Source organism: Lissotriton vulgaris, chromosome 9 (genome assembly GCF_964263255.1).
Source record: "Lissotriton vulgaris chromosome 9, aLisVul1.2, whole genome shotgun sequence".
Lineage (NCBI taxonomy): Eukaryota > Metazoa > Chordata > Amphibia > Caudata > Salamandridae > Lissotriton > Lissotriton vulgaris.
Window position 1 is genome coordinate 962,843,163 of NC_141697.1, and position 21,153 is coordinate 962,864,315.

General features: G+C 52.6%; 1 protein-coding gene across 2 annotated transcripts in view; it reads left to right on the top strand.

Moving 5' to 3' along the window:
• HEMK1 (HemK methyltransferase 1, mitochondrial release factors N(5)-glutamine) overlaps window positions 1–21,153 on the top strand; it is a 332,911-nt gene that overhangs the window by 271,447 nt on the left and 40,311 nt on the right. For both annotated transcript variants that reach the window (XM_086938813.1, XM_086938814.1), the window contains exons 8-9: window positions 19,089–19,194; window positions 20,423–20,518. In XM_086938813.1, coding sequence (XP_086794939.1) covers window positions 19,089–19,194; window positions 20,423–20,518 — 202 coding nt within the window. The remainder of the gene's footprint in view (window positions 1–19,088; window positions 19,195–20,422; window positions 20,519–21,153) is intronic.

A 21,153-nucleotide genomic window follows, 5' to 3' on the forward strand; every position in this document is an offset into this window, starting at 1 on the left:
TAACAGAACCGCAGGGCGACATTTACTAAGGATTTGCAACAGGGAAAAAGTCATGTTAAGTGATGCCGAGCAGCACCAACTCTTGCTATGGTATTTACATTCTTGAGTAAAAAGACACTTTTTCTGAGAGTAGATAGCCGTTTGCACTGGTTTTGCACCACTTTGCATCCAGGGAGCATTCCACCCTGGGTGGATGGCACAAGCATTCATAGTTATTTTATTTTGACACAAAGCCTCATCTACTGAATATTGTCAGACATGGCTTTGTGTCAGAAAGTATTGCCTCCTAGAAGCAGACGCTGTCCTGGTGAAAGTTTTTTTATTTCTGAAAATATAAAAAACATATTCCTCACATTGGATGTGTACTGCATTGTACAGCACATATACATGTGGAACATTTAAGAATGTATGTAGGTATAGCATGTTGTACTAGAAGGGTATGATTCACCTTTCTCTATATTACCTCTTTCTCTATCTCACCCTTTGGAGTACTGTACTCCTCTGACTCTCTCTACATTTCCTTCTCTCTACGAGTCTCCGTCTACCACACTCTAAATCCTTACCTTTTTATCTGCATGTCTTTGCCTACCTAGATCTTCATCTTTCTATCTCTCATTTTTTGATGGTGGCCTCAGCTCTCTTTATTTACTTCACTTCTCCGCCTACTTCATACATCTTTCTACATCATCCCCATTTCTACACCCTTCTCCCTCCACTTCTCGTCTCTCGCTATACTGTTCAGCTCCTGTCCTTGTACATCTCTTGCATCCTGCTCCGTTACTTTTGTCTCACTCAGTGAAGTTAAAGGTAACTGTTTAAGTGCGTACCAATAAAGAGAAGAGAGGCAAGGCCGGGAAGGAGAAATTAGCAGAAAGTTGTTATAGTTTTACCAAAGGAAGTGTGAAAATCGTCAGAGCAGCCCTTTCATTTTAACAGCTGCAGCAAGAATGCCGGTAGTGAAGGGGGATTTATTTGTGATTACATATATTCAACCATTAATGCTAAAGTTTCAAGCACTAGGTGCATACATTTTATGTGAATATTATGCACCAGTCCAGTAAATGTCTAACAAGTCGCCCTACACATGTTTTCCTACCGTGGGACTAGCAAGGTTGGGCATCACAAGAGCTTGAATTAGCCAAAAAAAGAATATAAATTCGAAGTTGCTACAAACATGGAGTAGGTGGGTGAATTTATCTTGTCCAGGGTCCCATAAATCCTTAAGATGAGTTCAGGTGCTGACCAGTAGCATTATTTTGCTATAATTTGTGGTGGCAGGGGTTGAAAAATAGACTGATTACCTAGCATGCTAATGCAGTGCATGAGAGAAATCCTGTTAACCAGACTGCGTGATGCCTTCCAAAGAAACATTTGTAGTTGCAGTGCTAGGGTTTATAGGAAATACATAACATTTTACTTTAATATTTCGAACAAATGAAAACAATTTTTGCATAAGAAAGTTTTTTTTTCCTCACGACCTCTTGAGATATAGCAGTATTCAGCATACTTCCACTCAGTTTCTTGCACTTTTTGACTCACACCTGCATGACTGGTATTAGTAAACGGTCCGTCAATATTACCCATTTTCAGTGAAAATTGTTGTTCATGGGAAATAATAAAAAATATGTTTTACATTTTTTAATTCCTGCTAAACATAGAGAGAGAAATGTAGACAATGTTTTTAAACCTGTTTTGTTCCATTTTACTTGTGATTGCAAATTATTGTCAATTAAAGTATTTCCATTTCCCACATCCCCTGTGAACAAATCGATTTTCTGTTCATATTTTCTTACTTTCTAATTGACCTTATAGCCTTATTTTGAGTTTTTTGGATGCAGGACATCCGCCAAAAAATGGCAGATGTCCTGTCCCTCCTATTTAGAGCATTTAATGTCTCTATGAAGTTTAAATAAGGCAGTCAATACATCTACCTCTTTTGGCAGTACTCGCACATCCTGCACACTCTAAATTAGGCCTTTACTCCTGATTTATATTTTGGTGAAAATTCAAAAGTGCAGATAATTGCATGGTAACATTGAAAATGTTGGTAAATTTCCACAAAGTTTTGACTGTGTGGAAGTACATTGTGTTTTAAGAACCACTAGCTTCACAATCTCCTGGGAGCACTTATTACGTGTCTCTCGTGACTGCTAAGTTTCTGCACACTTGTTGGAAATTCCACAGTTGTCACTGACACCTGTAGTCCTAAACTTTAGCAGATCTTGTTTTTGGGATCAGGAAATTGCAAGTGCTGATTCAACTTTTTATCTGTGTGAGTTTGACCTACAGACGTGTATTTATTTTTTATGAATCCTGTCCCCATATAATGCACACATATATTATAGGCAGTAGAAACAGCATAAGTACTCTTTTCTAGTATTGTGTGCTATAAAAATGTACATAACATCATAAGCAGATTCCTAATTAAGGGCCCTATGAAAAGTATGTGAAAGGTAGTTTAGTGGGCATATGTGACTACCTACCATATAGCAGGTAAACCTTTAGCGCCAACGACAAAAGTCAAAGTGATAAAGTACATTGATCTGTGTGTCAGAATTTCTTTTTTCCATCTGGTTCTGTATATGTCTGAGATGTGTGCGAAGAGGAGTCCTGCTGAGTAGTCTGGTTAAATGGTGGAATGAGATGTGACTGTTCAGGTAGGTTAAGCCTGAGTTGCATAGTGCCTTGAATTTGTGTGCGAGGAGTTTGTATTGAGGGTGTTTGTGTAACGGGTGCCAGCATAGTTCTCTGGGGTGTGGTGTGATCTGGGTTGTGTGGGAGGCAGAGTCTGTTTGCCGAGTTCTGGATGGTTTGTAATTTTAGAGTGTGTTACTTGATGAACTCGGCTTAGAGGTTTTCCAATACTCCAACTTGCTAGTGACTAGGTCATGAGAGACATTTTTTAGGTCTCCGCTTGCGAAAGATTGCGCATATGCGCAGTCTCGCTGGCGAGACTTAATGGGGTAGAGTGAACATCACTAGTGAGGTTAAGCCCCGCCCCTCTTCTCCATTGGCTGGCCGCCTAAACGGTGGCCAGCCATTGGAGAAGAAGTCCTAGTGACGTTCTTCTTTCTATCTAAGCCCCGTCCTTTTCAGACTGGAGGGCGTGTTTTTGACTTTCTTTCTTACATTCTTTGATGTAAACAACAGTCAAAAATACGCCCCCAGTCTGAAAAGGACGGACCCGGCGTCGTCTGCTGCGAATCCCCTTGGGATTTTCTGAAGCACAGGACGAGGTGCAGCAGGGGTTCTCACATCTCAAGGATGAAATGCAGACTTGCCAAGGTGAGCTCTGCGGCGGCGCAGCTGCCCTTCTGTCTAGCGCTTGGAGCCGTGCATTAAGGCGCGTCTGAGGCAAGGACATGTTTTGGGGCTCACCAGTGGGCAGGAAACCTCCTCCAGTCTTTTTCCAGAATTGATTCAGCGGAGGGGATTTTTCTTCTGTGCCTTAGTCATAAAGTCGGTGGCTGGTGGGGTGTGTGGGTGTCCGGGTGCGTGCTCGGGTTGCACTCAGAGTGTGACCCGCAGCCGGCTCTGATTCGAGCCCCCCACCCCCGCCCGGTGATCGGGCCCCTGATTCTGTCCCACGCTGTACTGAGACTGTCCTGTGCCCACTTCCGGTGGTGGCCTGTACTCCTGCCCTGATCCTGTCCCTGGTGATGTATAATACCGGGCACTGATCTTGTCCCACGCTGTAGTGTGCCCGGTACCACTGAGCAGCTTGAAAAGTGCTTTCTTGTCTAAGCCCTGCAAGCACACGACTTCTGGAGGATGAAGGCAGTGAACAGCAGTACATGTGTAGTCTTTTTCAGGAGGCCATGAGGCCACGCCTTCGCTGAAAGGGCAGTGGCGCAGGGCCCTGGCAGTGCAGTATCATAGCTCTCTGCTAGACACATTCACAGTCTGATGCTCCTGGGCCTTCGCAGGCTGTGCCCCTACAACAGGCGGCAGCGTTTCTAGAACTGCCTCTCCCCTCTGCTGGGACAAAGATACCATAACAAGACTTCTTTTATGACATCCATAAACCGACGCTGTGGCCTGAGGGCACCGAGCGCTGCTGTGTCCTACATGTCCGGCTTGGACTGCACTGAAATGGAAAGCTTGGCTTGATGGTGCTATGTGTGGCCCTCTCTCTCCCGTACACCTCGGTCTTACCTTTCAGTCACTGTCTGGCTTTCCCAGCCTAGAACATACATCTGCCCTTTGTGGGGTGGGTATGGTGCCACTTCTACACCTGCCCTTGGGTGCCTCTGGGCTGTCTTTCATGAGGGGGTCTCCGAGTCTAGAACGTACATCTGCCCTTCGGGGGTGGGGGCACGGTGCCACTTGTAAGAGTGTCCATGGGCACATCTGGAGTGTACTTGCCCACGGGCTAGCTCTGGAGGGGGGTCTCCAAGTCTACAATGCATCATATCTGCCCTTCGGAGAGGGGCACAGTGCCACTTGTAGGCGTGTCCATGTGCTCCATCTGCGGATTGGCCGATACCCCGTTTCCGGCCCCTCTGTGTGCACTGCTTCTGCTTTGGGGCCTCTTCATTACGTACGTGAACACGCAGAATGGAAGGGGTGCATGCATTACTTTGTGTGCCACCGTGACCCTCCAGACGTGCCAGCTGTGGGTGGACCCTCCTCAGCACCTCGTGGGCAGAGCTGGTAGACCACCATGGTTGTGATAGAGGGCAGTAGTGAAACGCCGTCTCACTGTGCGGGTGCACCCCGAGGCTAGCCTTCCAAGCGCTTGCCATCAGCTGCTGCCCTAGCCCAGCGGCCCGTCCAGCCTCCCTCAGGTGTTCTCGATGCCACAAGTGACCCGTCCCTTCTGGGCACACTGAGATTTGGGGCGAATTACTACTCATGCAGGGGCGCAGCTTCAGGGGACCCCCTAATAAAGAGGGGCATAGGTTGGTCAGTAAGGTTGGTGAGTTGGAGAGTTTAAGCTGGGTGAATGAGAGGCCAAAGGAGCGGTGAGAAGGGAGAGGCATGTGGAATGGTAGGAGTACTTGGAGAGAAAACGCAATATTTTATGGAAATAGCCAACATTTTTTAGGAATTTCAAAACCGAGTGAGTGTGCGTGCGTTTTTGTCTGTGTGTAAACATTCTTGGGGAAATACAACAGGCATCTCTCAAACTAAAAGCACCCTGCCCGTGAGATGGGCGGGGCCTGAAATCCGTCTGGAAGTGCAGGAGACGGCAGCTGGGAGCCTCGCTGGCTCCACATTAAGTCCAGGTCCTGAGATGGACCGGGTGAAAGGGGGCCCTGGCGAGGCGGGGCTCCCAAGACTAGGGAGAGCCCTGCAAGTGCAGCAGCCGGTGGAGAGGTAACGCTGAGGGGGCACGAGGCAGATTGTCGGTGCCTGCCCCGCCGCATGTAAGCCCCGCGTGCAGCCGCCCAAGATCCCAGACAATGATTAAACCCCCACCAGAGGAGCAGCCTGAGGAGAGCCGGTGAGCGGGGCTCAACATAGTCCGTGTTGGAGAGGAAGAGTCAGAGCGGCCCTGCCTGGCAGTGGGCCGCTCCACCGTTGTTGGGCAGTTCTTGGAGGGCTCCACAGTCCTGTGGCTCTGTGTGTGTGGCTCTGTGTGTGTGGATCTGTGGGTGTGTCTGTGTGTGGCTCTGTGTGTGTCTGTGTGGCTCTGTGTGTGTGGCTCTGTGTGTGTGGCTTTGTGTGTGTATGTGTGGCTATATGTGTGTGAGTGTGGCTCTGTGTGAGTATGTGTGTGGCTCTGTGTGTGGCTATGTGTGTGTGTGTGTGGCTCTGTGTGTGTGTGTGGGTGCAAATGCAATAGGTCTCGCATTTGCAAGAGATTAAGCTATTGGCATTGTAAATGACAAAGCCATTTATTTATCTGTTTTCAAAACCAACACATAAATAAAAATGTTGTCATTTACAATGCTAATAGCTCTAACTTTTGCAAAGGCGAGACTGTTGCATTGTAAATGCTTGTTCAACTGTTACTTGGGAGCCATTTAAAGATGTTTGTCAGCATGTTCGTGTGGAAACAGAATGCAGTGACTGAGTTGAATTGTGCGGTCATGTCCAGTTTGCCGGTAATGATTATTCTGAGGTTCCCGATATGGGTTCTGGGTATGTGTGTGGGTATGAGTTCGGCCGGGCACCAGTTGGAATCCCATGGTGAGGTGTTTTTGCTGAAGATCACCACTTCCATCTTGTCGGTGTTGATCTGAAGACAGTTGGTTTTCATCCGGTTAGCGACATCGGTCATCCAGACAGTGAACTTGTTTCTGATGTTGGGGGTCTTGTCCAAGTGTCTTGGAACACCAACAACTGAATGTTAAATAACCCCTTCCCTGCTCATGACAGAATGGTTCCGTCATGGGCATAAGTGCAAGTGTGCTCATGACGGAACCATTCACACTTTAAATAAATCCCTCTGCTGTAAGCAGAGGGATTTCCCATTTTTTTTTGCTTTGGGAGGTGGGGAAGAGCTTCTCCAACCTCCCAAACTAGGGTTAGGTTTTTCATTACGATGAAAACTAAACTGAAACATAGTTTCAGTTTCACAGTTTCGGTGCTTGTCCGGGTATCTTATTCCACCCCAAGCACCCAAAACATGTGAGAGGTATCGTTGGAAAGAGGAGAATCTCCCCTTTCCAATGGTGCCCTTCCCTAGTGGATCCCTACTTGCGGATCGCATGGCACGCTGTCGTCATTACAATGAAAACTAAACTGAAACATAGTTTCAGTTTCACAGTTTCGGTGCTTGTTGGGGTATCCTATTCCACCCTGTTGGACAGGCCTCGTGAAAGGACCGCTCCCTCCCTGCATGATAAGGCCGAACGCCGGCTCTCCCGGTGTCCCCAGAAGAACCACCCCGGCAACCCACCGAAGCAACACGCAAACCGTCCCCAACGGGACGCCTGCTCCCGAGCATCCCAGCATCGGCTGTCCCGGGCCCCCGTCAGCACCATTGCCCCGGCCCAGCCGCCATCTTGGACACTGCACCACGAGGCCGCGTGGCCTCAGCTTGACCCCAACCCTGGGCCTGGCCAGGCCCCGACATCGAGGCACCACCATCCACCCAGGAGGTGAAGAGACCACTTGGCAGGTCAATGGGAGAGAGGAGTGTCGAGGGCTCTCCCCCGCCAGGTGCCGATCGCCCCGGCCTCCCCAGGCGCTGGCTCCACCCCCCTGCTGGGTGTCTGGACACCCTCATCCCGGACCTCCCGACCTCCAAGCGCGAGGGTCCGGACATCAAAGGAGACCAGACCTATAACTGGGGCAGCTCCAGAGCAGGAAGGCAGTTGTATCCTGGAGTCGAGAGACATCTTGAAGAACTCATCCCTGACGGACTGCTGGCGCTGCCGCAGCCTTGCCTTGTGAACTATCTCCGAAGCCTGCTGGCGCTGCTGCGGCCCTCTGCAACGTGCATCTTCGTCTGGACCTGCTGGCGCTGCCGCGGCCCATCCTCGTGAACCATCGCTCTTGCCTGCTGGCGCTGCCGCGGCCCCTCTGCAAAGAAGTCATCATCATAGCCTGCTGGCGCTGCCGCGGCCCTCCTTACCGAGAAGCATCATCCTAGCCTGCTGGCGCTGCCGCGGCCCTCCTTGCCGAGAACATCATCATCCTAGCCTGCTGGCGCTGCCGCGGCCCTCCTTGCCGAGAACTATCATCCTAGCCTTCTGGCGCTGCCGCGGCCCGACCTTGCAGACCCCTGAGCTCGAGGATTGTGAGCTCCTTCTGGCCGCCCCTGTACCGGACCGGTACCAAGACTGTCCCGCTACCCCTTACCCTACAGAGACTAGAATTGGGAGGATCCTCGTGTCCTGCCCCCACTGTATCGTTGATAACCTTGCCAAGAATCCTATATAAAGTGTGCAGATCGTATCCTTGTGTGGTGTCCATTTGTGGGGGAGTAGTTACTTGTCTGTAGGATCGCTGGAGACGGTCCTCACCGGAGGCCTCTCCCCCTGTGCTCGGCCGACCCTCCAGGTCCCCGTCTAACATTGGTGGCCAGCGGCGCGATCCGAACCAACGCGTAATCGTACAGAGAGTAACTCACCCCACGACACAACCACAATGACAACAAAAGAGAGCGGAACCACAGAAAAATTCCAGATGGAGAAACTAGAAGAGTATAACCACAGAGAACTAAAGCAGTTCTGCATAGAACTAGGCATTGCTACCACCGGACTGAGCACGAAAGAAGACTTTAAAAAGGCCCTGGAATCTTGGGCAGAGACGGGTACGGCCGTACCCCAAAACCAAAGCCTCGAGGCACCGGAAACGAACACCACTCCGACGGAAGAAAGAAGATCGGGTCTCTCCCCAGAGGAGATCCGAGAATGGGAAAAAAGCAGGCTCCGTGAATTGGAGCTGGTTTGACTTCGGTTGGATGGAGACCTGAAACTGGCGGAACAAAAAATAACATTGGAACACTTGCGGCTCCGAGAGGAGCGGGAAGAGAAACAAAGACAGAGAGAGTTAGAAGAGAAAAAGCTAGCCTACGAACATGAGCGCAACCTAAAAGAAATAGAGATTCGGAAACAGAATAAAGATCTCGGGGTGCCCGAGCGCCCGAACAATCCTGCCACTACAGACCCTAAAGTCCACATCCCCAAGGATGTCGTCAGAGAATATTATCGGAACGACGGCATCCAGCAATGGTTCAAAGCCTACGAGGTAGCCATGACCTCCCACCGGATTCCCCGAAGCGACTGGGGAGCCGGGTTATGGGGGAGGTACGTCAACGAAGGGCGAGACGCCCTGCTGCAACTCCCGGACCATCAGATGACCTCCTACGACCACATGAAAGCCGCCCTCCTCACTCGATACGGACTCACGCCTGAGATGTACCGCCAGCGGTTCCGCGACTGCAAGCGGATCCCGGGTACAACTTGGGTGGAGTACGTGAACTTTTTCAGCAGAGCATTCGAGGGGTGGATCAAGGGCAGCAAGGTGACCACTTACGAACAACTCTTTGACCTTATTGTGTGGGAGCACCTCTCTAACAATTGCTTCGTCGAGCTCAGGCAGCACCTCCTCGACAGTAAACTGACTGAACCTCGGCAGCTCGCCGCCGAAGCTGACCGATGGGAAAGCACCCGAGTTGCCCGAAACGGGCCCAGCGAACCAAACAGAACCAACCAAGGACCCCATCGCCCCCGAGGGAGAGGAGGAGGCCAGGGTCGGGGCAGAGACGCTGCCCCGGTGGCTCCCGCCAGCAACGCCCCGCCCCCGGCCGGCAGGGGAATCCGATGCGTCCAGGATTCCGAGCCAACGTTACCTGCCACCGATGCCAGCGACCCGGCCACTACGCCAACGACCCTAATTGCCCAAAGAACCAGAACCCTATGCCCCGCCAGGTCGCGGCCTCCGCCCTGGGAGAAGAGCAAACCCCAGAAGATTCTGAAGAGTACAAGGCCGACCAGCCCGAGTGGGAACCAGCCGCCATGTCCCTGGTCTGCCTAGGGGAAAGAGACATGATTCCGCGGGCTCCCCTTCCCGCCAATACACGGAAATACAGCCAGTGGGTCAACATTAATGGGCACCAGGCTGAAGCCCTACGCGACACCGAGGCCAGTGTGACGGCAGTCCGCTGTCATCTGGTGACCCCGGAGCAGATCTTGCCGAACGTCCTTTGCCCCGTCCGGTCAGCCGACAACTCAGAAAGCCTGTGTCGGATGGCCTGCGTCCCCTTCGAGTGGGGAGGAGTGTCCGGAATGCTGAAGGTGACTGTCCGCGATGATGCCCCAGTGGACTGCCTCCTGGGGAACGACCTCGAAAGTTCCACCTGGGCAGCCGTCGAAAGAAGAGAGCACCTGGGGATGTTGGGTCTCCCTGAATGGGCCTGCATAACGACCCGGTCCCTGGCCGCCCGCGCCATCTCCAGTCCCGAAGAACCCGAATGGCCAGAACCTCCTGCCCCGATCGTCCCGGAGGGAGCCGCCCTAAGCGCAAACCCCCCAGAGCAAAACGAAGAAGGGCCCGTTCAACTCCAGGACCTTCCCGAACTGGCCCAGTGGCGTCAAGAGGGTGGTCCCACCCAGGAACAATTCCGACAAGAGCAGAGGACCTGTCCCTCCCTCGAGGGACTCCGGCAGCAAGCCCTCGCCCAGAGCGCAGGAGACACCGCAGGGGCCCACTGGATTTATTGGGACAATGACCTGCTCTACAGTGAGCAAAGAATTGCTGAGCTGGGGGCCAGTCGGGTGCTGGTGGTGCCCCTCCGCTTCAGAGACTTCCTTTTGAACTTGGCACACGATGTCCCCCATGCTGGGCACCTGGGGCAAGACAAAACCTACAACCACCTGGTAACTCACTTCTACTGGCCCAAAATGCGAAATGATGTCTCCAACCACTGCCGGGCCTGCCCCACCTGCCAGGCCAGCGGGAAGAGCGGCCGAAAGATCAAAGCACCCTTGCAACCCTTTCCCATCGTCACCACCCCGTTCGAACGGGTGGGAATAGACATTGTGGGGCCCCTAGACCCCCGAACGGCCCAGGGGCACCGGTTCATCCTAGTCCTGGTGGACCACGCCACCCGCTATCCCGAGGCCATTCCTCTTCGGACCGTGACAGCACTCTTGGTAGGCCGAGCCCTGATGGGGATCTTCTCTCGAGTGGGCTTCCCCCGGGAAGTCGTCAGCGACAGGGGCACAAACTTTATCTCAAAGTATATGAAGTCTCTCTGGCAACAGTGCGGGGTCACCTACCGGTTCACGACCCCTTATCACCCGCAAGGAAATGGACTGGTCGAGCGGTTTAACCGCACTCTCAAGGGAATGATCATGGGCCTGGAAGAACCCCTACGTCGCCAATGGGACGTGCTGCTCCCGTGCCTCCTCTTCGCCTATCGAGAAGTCCCCCAGAAATCCCTCGGCTTCAGTCCCTTTGAGCTCCTGTACGGACACCCCGTCCGTGGCCCCTCAGCCTGGTCAAGGAAGGATGGGAGATGGCCCCCGAGAAGACACCTCCAGACGTATATAAGAATCTCCTGACCCTCCGCAACCAGACCCGGCGATTCAGGGAACTCGCCAAAGCCAACCTTGAGGCCAGTCAGGAGGACATGAAGAAATGGTACGATCAGCATGCCTCCTCCATCGAGTTCGAACCAGGCCAGCAAGTCTGGGTGATGTCTCCAGTCGAGCCCTGTGCCCTGCAGGACAAATGGACAGGACCCTTCAAAGTAATAGAGCGCAAGGGCCCTGTCACCTACCTAATAGACATGGAGTCCCCCCGGAACCCCCTGTGAGTGCTCCACGCCAACAGACTCAAACCCCACTTCGTACGTTCGGAGCTCAGCCTACTGATGGCAACAGATAGTGGGGCGGAAGAAGACTCCGAGCCCCTCCCTGACCTACTGAGGAACCGTGAAAAAGATGGCTCAGTGGAAGGGGTCAGACTCTCCGAGGCCTTGTCCCCGGAACAACGCCAAGACTGTCGGGCTCTCCTGCTACAATTTGCGAACCTGTTCTCCCTCACCCCCGGGGTTACCCCCTGGTGCCTTCACGACGTGGACACTGGGGATAGTCCACCTATTCGACACAGGGCGTACCGAGTGCCAGATCGGGTGCGCACCTGCATCCAGAACAAAGTTACCAAGATGCTGGCCCTAGGAGTGATTGAGCCATCCGACAGCCCCTGGGCCAGCCCAGTCGTACTGGTCCCCAAGGCCACCGCCCCGGGCGTTGCCCCCGAGCTCCGGTTCTGTGTAGACTATCGGGGTCTGAACGCTGTTACCAGAACTGACGCTCACCCCATCCCCCGGGCGGATGAGCTGGTTGACCGCATGGGGGCTGCCCGCTACCTGAGCATCTTCGATCTAACAGCGGGCTACTGGCAAATCGGCCTCACCCCCAGGGCCCAAGAACGATCCGCCTTCTCTACCCCGGATGGCCACTACCACTTCAAAGTGATACAATTCGGCATGAAAAACGCTCCATCTACCTTCCAACGGCTCGTGAACCAGGTACTGGCGGGCCTCAAAGAATTCAGCGCCGCCTACCTGGACGATATCGCTGTGTACAGTCGCCACTGGGCAGACCACCTTCATCACCTCCGAGAAGTCCTGCACGCCCTCCAGCAGGCCGGCCTCACCATCAAAGCCAGCAAATGTCAGATTGGCCAGGGGTCCGTGACCTACCTCGGACACCAGGTGGGGAGCGGTCTGGTGGCCCCCCTTCAGCTCAAGATCGCTGCCATCCAGTCCTGGCAGCCACCTGTCACCCAAACCGAGTTCCGGCCTTCCTAGGGCTCACCGGATACTACCAGCGGTTTGTAAAGGACTATGGCAGCATTGTGGGGCCCCTCACAGAACTCACATCCAAGAAAAACCCCAAAACTGTCAACTGGACTCCGGACTGACAAGCGGCCTTCGAGAAGCTGAAGGCCACCATGTGCACCGCCCCCGTGCTCCAGGCCCCCGACTACAGCCGGGAATTCATAGTCCAGACGGACGCCTCAGATCATGGCGTTGGGGCGGCCCTCTCTCAACTCAACGCCGAGGGAGTCGATCAGCCAGTGGCCTTCATCAGCCGACGCCTGCTGGCTCGAGAACAGCGCTGGAGCACCATCGAGCGGGAGGCCTTCGCAGTGGTATGGGCCCTCAAGAAACTCCGGTCCTACCTCTTCGGTACCCATTTCAGGGTACAGACAGACCACCGACTCCTGCAATGGTTGATGCAGATGCGGGGGGAGAACCCAAAACTATTGAGATGGTCCATCTCCTTGCAGGGGATGGACTTCACTGTGGAGCATGGTCCTGGCCAGGACCACGCCAACGCGGACGGCCTGTCACGCTTTTTCCGCCTCGCGAGGAGAGTACCCAAGAGGATGGGTGACTCTCCCTGTCTTCAGCTGGGGGGGACGCATGTTGGACACGCCTCGTAAAAGGACCGCTCCCTCCCCGCATGATAATGCAGAACGCCGGCTCTCCCGGTGTCCCCAGAAGAACCACCCCGGCAACCCACCGAAGCAACACGCAAACCGTCCCCAACGGGACGCCTGCTCCCGAGCATCCCAGCATCGGCTGTCCCGGGCCCCCGTCAGCACCATTGCCCCGGCCCAGCCGCCATCTTGGACACTGCACCACGAGGCCGCGTGGCCTCAGCTCGACCCCAACCCTGGGCCTGGCCAGGCCCCGACATCGAGGCACCACCATCCACGAAGGAGGTGAAGAGACCACTAGGCAGGTCAATGGGAGAGAGGAGTGTCGAGGGCTCTCCCCCGCCAGGTGCCGATCGCCCCCGGCCTCCCCGGGCGCTGGCTCCACCCCCCTGCTGGGTGTCTGGACACCCTCATCCCGGACCTCCCGACTTCCAAGCGCGAGGGTCCGGACATCAAAGGAGACCAGACCTATAACTGGGGCAGCTCCAGAGCAGGAAGGCAGTTGTATCCTGGAGTCGAGAGACACCTTGAAGAACTCATCCCTGACGGACTGCTGGCGCTGCCGCAGCCTTGCCTTGTGAACTATCTCCGAAGCCTGCTGGCGCTGCCGCGGCCCTCTGCAACGTGCATCTTCGTCTGGACCTGCTGGCGCTGCCGCGGCCCATCCTCGTGAACCATCGCTCTTGCCTGCTGGCGCTGCCGCGGCCCCTCTGCAAAGAAGTCATCATCATAGCCTGCTGGCACTGCCGCGGCCCTCCTTGCCGAAAACATCATCATCCTAGCCTGCTGGCGCTGCCGCGGCCCTCCTTGCCGAGAACTATCATCCTAGCCTGCTGGCGCTGCCGCGGCCCGACCTTGCAGACCCCTGAGCTCGAGGATTGTGAGCTCCTTCTGGCCGCCCCTGTACCGGACCGGTACCAAGACTGTCCCGCTACCCCTTACCCTACAGAGACTAGAATTGGGAGGATCCTTGTGTCCTGCCCCCACTGTATCGTTGATAACCTTGCCAAGAATCCTATATAAAGTGTGCAGATCGTATCCTTGTGTGGTGTCCATTTGTGGGGGGGAAGTTACTTGTCTGTACGATCGCTGGAGACGGTCCTCACCGGAGGCCTCTCCCCCTGTGCTCGGCCGACCCTCCAGGTCCCCGTCTAACACACCCCAAGCCCCCCCCATCCCCCAGCCAGGAGGCAGATGTGGTTAGTAGCCCCTGATCTGCTCCCTGGGGGGGGGGGGGGGGGGGGGGTAGGGTGGGGCAGAAAGCCCACAAGGCACCAGAAATTTTTATTTTGTATATACGTAGGCGTGCGGGCTGCCCAGAATGGGCACGCGGATGCCCCCACACCAAAAACAATTGCCACAGTCTTTCTCCCCATGAGGGAGGCAAATAGGGGCAAAAGCCCCTTATCTGCCTCGCGGGGGGCAGAAAGCCCAATAGGCATCTGGGAATATATATTATTTTTAATTCAGGGGTATGGGCTGCCCAGAATGGGCATGCCAATGCCCCTACCACCCCCTAAAAATGCCACAGTCTTTCTTCCCCACCAGGAGACAGATGGGGGCAGTAGCCCCTGATCTGTTCCAACCCCAGGGGGCATCAGCCCAGTAGGCAACAGCTATTACGTTGGCTTTTTTATGAGTGGGGCCTGCCTAGAATGGAGATACCAATGCCCCCACCCCCAAACAATAGCCACAGTCTTTCTGCCCCCCTCGGGGGCATATCAGGGCAAACCCCCCATTTCCCCCTCAGGGCCGCAGAAAGCCCACTAGGCAGGCACTTGTTTTTAGCAATAATAATAATAAAGGATAGGCATCTCTGCGCTTGTACGAATACCGCCGAGGAACCCTTCCTGGCCTTTCCCTGTGAGGAGCCCACTCCTGGGCACCCCCAAGGTGAAGTAAGGCATCCTCAGCGTTGTTGGGGCCGTTGTAGAGATTAAGCAAGCTATTGCCCAGAGGTGCAGAGTGGGGCTCATGATCAGAATAGGCACCGAGGCGAGAATTATCAGGTCCGAGGAAATTGAGCCCGAGACCCGCCGAGGCGGGAATTGAACCCTGGTCCCAGCCAGACTACTGCATCAGGGCCTGCCGCTCTAACATCTTATTCCACCCCAAGCACCCAAAAACATGTGAGAGATCTCGTTGGAAAGAGGAGAATCTCCCCTTTCCAAATGTGCCCTTCCCTAGTGGATCCCTACTTGCGGATCGCCCCAGGAAGGAGACCCTAAGCAGGGATTTACCAACTAGCCACCAAGGGGAGGGGGCCTTGAGCAAGGGCCTTTGCTCCCCCCATAAAATTTTGCCAGACAGCCTTCCTGCCCCTCCCCGGGGGGGCAGATGGGGGCAGTAGCGCCCCAGGCACCAGGGATGTTTTTAATGCCAGGGTTGGGGGATACCCAACATGGGCATGCCAATGCCCCCACCCTACCCCTCCCCAAAGAAGACATAATACTTTCTGTCCCCCCAGGAGGCAGGTGGGTGCAATAGGCCCTGATCTGCCCCCCGGGGGTTTGGCAGAAAGCCCACTAGGCCCAAGGGATATTTTGATTTTAGATATACGTAGGGGCTGTCCAGTATGGGCATGCCAATGCCCCCACCCAAAAAAAATGCTACAGTTTTTCTGTCCCCCCCGGAGGCAGATGGGGCAATAGCCCCTCATCTGTCCCCGGGAGGGCATAAAGCCTACCAGGCAACAGGATTTTTTTTTTCTAAAGTTCGGGGCGGGGTCTGCCAATGCCCACTCCGCCCAAAAAATGCCACAGTTTTTCTGCCCCCCCGCCAGGAGGCAGATGGGGGCAGTAGCCCCTGATCTTCTCCCTGGGGGTGGGGGGCAGAAAGCCCACAAGGCACCAGGAATTTTTATTTTATATATACGTAGTCGTGCGGGCTGCCCAGAATGGGCACGCGAATGCCCCCACACTAAAAACAATTGCCACAGTCTTTCTCCCCATGAGGGAGGCAGATAGGGGCCTCACTTGTGTGGGTAGGCCTGGTGCCCGCCACAGGAAGCGGCCCAAAACGTAACGTGGACACACCAAATTTTCACAGTGAAAACTGACCCTTTTTTAGGTCTCGCCTGTCGATGCGCATCGAGCAAGGCGAGAGTATTGCGAGTTATCCACTCTTTATCCACACTGCAAGGATTCGTGGCGATTCCTTGCAGTGCCCGTGACTTTTAAGGTCAATGCGCATGCGCATTAAGCTTATGCGCATGCGCATTGACCTTAAAAGTCACGGGCGCGTGCATGTCCGTCTTTGTTTACCCGCTCCGCCCCCTCCCGCCGTGTCGCCTTGCCTACTCTCTTCCACAGCCTCCCCCAGCTCCGCCCCCTCACTACTTGATTGCACGGCCGCTAGGCCGTGCCTCCCCTACTCTCCTCCCCCCTCCTCCTCTCCTCCCCTGCCTGCCTGCCGCTAGCCTTGTTAGTTTTTACTACAAATCCATGCACTATAACTAATTTTCTTTGCTTGCATTTGGGCTCACGAGATTCTTTCACTGCCATTTCTGGTTCCACAGTGTCATTTGTTTGGAGCTTTTTCCCTAAGGATTAATGCTTATTTAAAGCAGCACGGTCGCGTGCCTATGCGCAGAGCGGATTTCCACACTAAAAGAGTCCCAGCAGAGCACACACGCCCCCGTCAACAGTCGCCCCGTGTCCTAGTTAGGCTGGGCCCGCGTGTGTTGTGTAAACGGCAAAGGTATGGCCGGCATGCTGTTCTCTCTCCTCCAAAGAGCGCTGTTTGTTTTGGCAATAGCGGGCCGTTGGTTGCACTCCCCGGGCGGCCTCCTTCCCCTTAACCTGGCGGGAGCGAGTCAAGGAATCTGCCCATTGTCGGCCTGCATTCCCCTGTCTGTCGGGGCAACTGACAAATGATGTATTTAGGTGCAGCATTCCAGCCTCCTGTCCTCTCTTAGATAACCCGTCCCAGAACCCTGCTGCGCCTCCTGCCCAGCTCACGTACCAATATCCATCCCTCTCTCTAGCAGTGCAGCTGATCGCGCGCCCCACTCCCATCTCTCCATATAAGTCCAGGCGTGCAACACCCATTGGGCTCACCGGGCTTCCGCCCCTCCCCCCCTCGTGTGTGTCAGTCAGCCTGTGGCGACCCTCTAATCGCAGCCGCACGCGAGTACTTCACAGGTCTCTAAAAGACCATTTAGATGTTAATGAGGCGTTTGTTGTGTTTTGACCCCTTCTTCGAGACACTCTGTCTGGATGGAAGAATTAGCCCCCCCAGTCCCAAAATCTTTTCCAGCCTCAATAACCCCCTCCCCCGAAATTTGGCTCTAGTTGCCCGCCTCTCAGTAACTAAATGTACCTACATTTTTACTTGACTATTTGTCTGCGAGCAAGACTGTCCGTTCACTGGCCTCTCTCTATATGTTAGCCAGACTGTCCCCTCACCCCCGTAAATGCTTGTCTTGTCCGTCAATTTGTTAAATTGCCTGTCTGCCAGACACTCCATCCTTCTCACATGGGGGGCCCTGTTTCGCTGCTTGCTGGACTGTTTGATCATTGGTCTCTCTGCCAGACTACATGTCAGCCTACTCCTCACTCTGTCTCTCTATAACCCTCAACCCCTCACCCTCAACCCCTCACCCTCAATCCCTCACCCACACTCACCCACACTCACCCTCACTCACACTCACCCACCCTCACCCTCACTCACACTCACCCACCCTCACTCACCCTCACTCACCTTCACCCTCACTCACCCTCAACCCCTCACCCTCACTCACCCCCACTCACCCTCAACCCCTCAACCTCAACCCCTCACCCTCCCTCACCCTCACTCACCCTCAACCCCTCACCCTCACTCACCCTCAACCCCTCACCCTCACTCACCCTCAACCCCTCACCCTCAATCCCTCACCCTCACCCACACTCACCCACACTCACCCCCACTCACCCTCACTCACACTCACCCACCCTCACTCACCCTCACCCTCACCCACCCTCACTCACCCTCACCCTCACTCACCCTCACCCTCAACCCCTCACCCTCAACCCCTCACCCACCCTCAACCCCTCACCCTCACTCACCCTCAACCCCTCACCCTCAACCCCTCACTCACCCTCACCCTCAACCCCTCAGCCTCACCCTCACTCACCCTCAACCCCTCACCCTCACTCACCCTCAACCTCATGCTAAAGATTTACAAAAAAAACCATAAACAATTCTAAAAGCACTAACTCTAATGCTGCGAGACCTATTGCATTTCTAATGCTTGTTTGCAAAGTGCACAGCTGTAAATTTTGATCCATAGCTCTGCCGACTCTTAGGGAAATCTAACAAACATATACATTTTTGAAAAATAGACTCCCATGGGAATCCAGGATGGGGTGACTTGTCTGGCTCTCACTGGGTTCTGTTACCCAGAGTAGGTAGTGGTCCATGGGACCACTGCCTGCTCTTAAATGTTTATTTTTTTTAACATTCTCAAAGGAGAAGGGGTCCTTTCCCCTTTGTGATGGTTACCACCAGTTTTAAACTGGTAGTAAAGTATTACGGTTTGTGTCTGGAATTTGGTGCAGAATGTTAACCTGTTGCATGCTTATGACGGAACCACGCCGTCATGAGTCACCGACGGCTTGTGCTCATGATGGCGTGGTTCCATCATGCGGCTTCCGCTCCTCCCACGCGGCACTAATTCCCCGCTTGTGCAGGCAAATTAATGAGCGGGCGGGCCATGACGGAATCACGCTGTCATGAGCGCACGCTGCCCGTGACTCATGACGGTGTGGTGCCGTCATGAGTACAAAGCGCCGCGCCCGCCCCCTAGCCTACACGTGCCTCTGCGGAATTTGCGCCGCAGCGAAAGGGTTAATACATAGCATTCTGATTTTGTATTTGGAAGGGAGCCTCTTCCAAATACTGAATCAGTATTTGGATCAAACACAAACTGCAATTCGGTAACAAGTTACCAAATCGCTTTTTGCCTTTTGTACTTTGTGAGAAGCTTTTTTGTTGTCTCAAACAGCCTGATTCTTTGAATCGGGTTGTTTGGAGTGCAAAAAAGCTTTTTAAATCTGGCCCCTTGTCCTTGGTGTCCTCAGTATATCAATCTTGAAGGTCACCTATAGCTCGTTGTATAGATTTCTAAATGGGAGCTGGATCGTGTTGGCACAGTTCTGACCTATGTTTTTTTCTAATTGATAGTTTCTTTATAGATGCTTTTAATATTAGTCATGTTCAGTTTGTTATAAATAGTTAACCTCTGATTTTAATTTAAATAGATCCAATTGAGAAATTGCTTCCCTGGGCACCAGTAGACGCGATTGTCAGTAATCCGCCTTATGTGTTTGAAGAGGATATGCAAAGCCTGGCTCCTGAGATCTTAAGGTGTGTCTTCTTTGTCTTTCTCGCCATCATGTATATCCATCTTCACTTGACGTTTCTCTTACATCGCTGCCGGACGCTGGATGGCATTTGTTTTTTACTCTAAGAGACCTTGAGGGCCTGGTGATTCTATTGGTGCTTAAAGTTAAACCATGTAATTCTTTTCATTGATTAGAGTTCTGTGGACAGAGGGAATTGAAGATTTGTCAGAATGAGAGTAGGGAAGCCTTCTATTTATGATCAATCAAAACGGATGGGAGTGGTGTTCTCCTTTTCAGAGGTAATGGTTTGGTGCACCCCCTCTCACTTTAAGGGATGAGAAGATGATTGTTCTCTGTTGGCTTGCAGTGCTCGGACATTTTTCAGCTAGTTGATAGGAGAGTGGAAAAGAGCACATTTCAGCTCTTTGGGCCACATGTATCATGCATTTTACTGGTTGCAAACGGTCTGATTAGCAGATTAGACTGGTAAAATGCATTTTGGTATGAATGAATTCCAATTTACGATTCGGTAACGTGTCGCTAAATCGCAATATGGAATTGCGAATATATACCAATTCGATATTAGGAAGGGGCTTGTTTGGGGTGTCCCTTTCTAATACTGAATCACAGCGGTATTTAAGAATGTTTTGCGACCGAAATGCGGTTGCTTAATATGAGTATTTTACCTCCTACTTCAAGTACGTAGTAACCCATTCGCAAATGGGAAGGGGTCCCCACTGGACCCCTTCCCCTTTGGGAATGGTAGCGCAAATGTTTTGTCAGAGCAGGCAATGGTCCCACAGACCACTGCCTGCTCTTAAAAAATGAAAAGGAAACGTAATTTTTCTTTTTTGAATGCATCCCGTTTTCCTTTGAGGAAAACAGGCTGCATTAAAAAAAATGATTGCTTTATTTAAAAGCAATCACAGACATGGTGGTCTGCTGACCCCAGCAGTCCACCATCCCCATGATTTTAGCGATTCCCAATGGGTCTCAAATTGCAACCTACCTCATTAATATTCATGAGTTAGTTCGATCAGCAGAAAATAGCAATTAGGTAATCGCTATTTCCAGAATTTGGTACAAATTGCCCTTTATGAGCTGCAAGAATTCCATCTCAGTCTGATTGCATCAGTTATCTCTGAAATTCTGTTTGTGTTGAGAATAGCATGGTATATATATTGCATGTGCATTCTATGGAGGCAGTCCTGCGAATGAACATTTTGCAAGCTATGTTTTTTTATTCACAGATATGAGGATCTTGATGCCCTTTGTGGAGGCACCGATGGTCTAATGGTAATAAAAGCTATCCTGTCATGCACTCCTCAGCTCCTCAAGGATTCTGGGTAAGAACTGATTAAAGAATCCATGTTTACATTTTGTTTCTTTGTCATTGGAGCCTGCCCACTGACTGTGAAATGTTATATATGCAGTAGCTGGCATTGCTGGCCAACTAACCAGGGTGTAACTTGGCAGGTGTTTCATAGCTAGGATGCTGTTTAAGTCATGACAATTTAACAGTAAGAGAAGACTCTTTAGTCAGAGTTCTGGCTTTTCTTGTGAAATGAGTTAAAACTGCAGGCCAACTCACCCCTGGCAGAGATGAACCTCGCTTAAACCATCATCTTGAGGCATCACTTGAATCTTTAGGAGTCAACAGAATTGGGCTTGATCATTCCAGCAACTGAAGCAACTATTTAAGGCAAGATCTACTAAAAAGTAACACTTTAAAAGCCACTTCACATACCGAACTTGTAGTAAGGTAAAAAATGCTGAATAGTTCACAGCAGTTTCATAAGCTGCACCCTTGAGATATTCAGGATAGCGACAAGTGCATTGGTTCTGATTTAGAGTTAGGCAGATGGGATACTGCGTCACAAATGTGACAGATTTTCTGCCCACCATATTACAAGTGCAATAGGGTATATTCAGGAGCGTAGCGACAGGTGGTGATTGCGGTGTCACATACCGCTAAAAAATG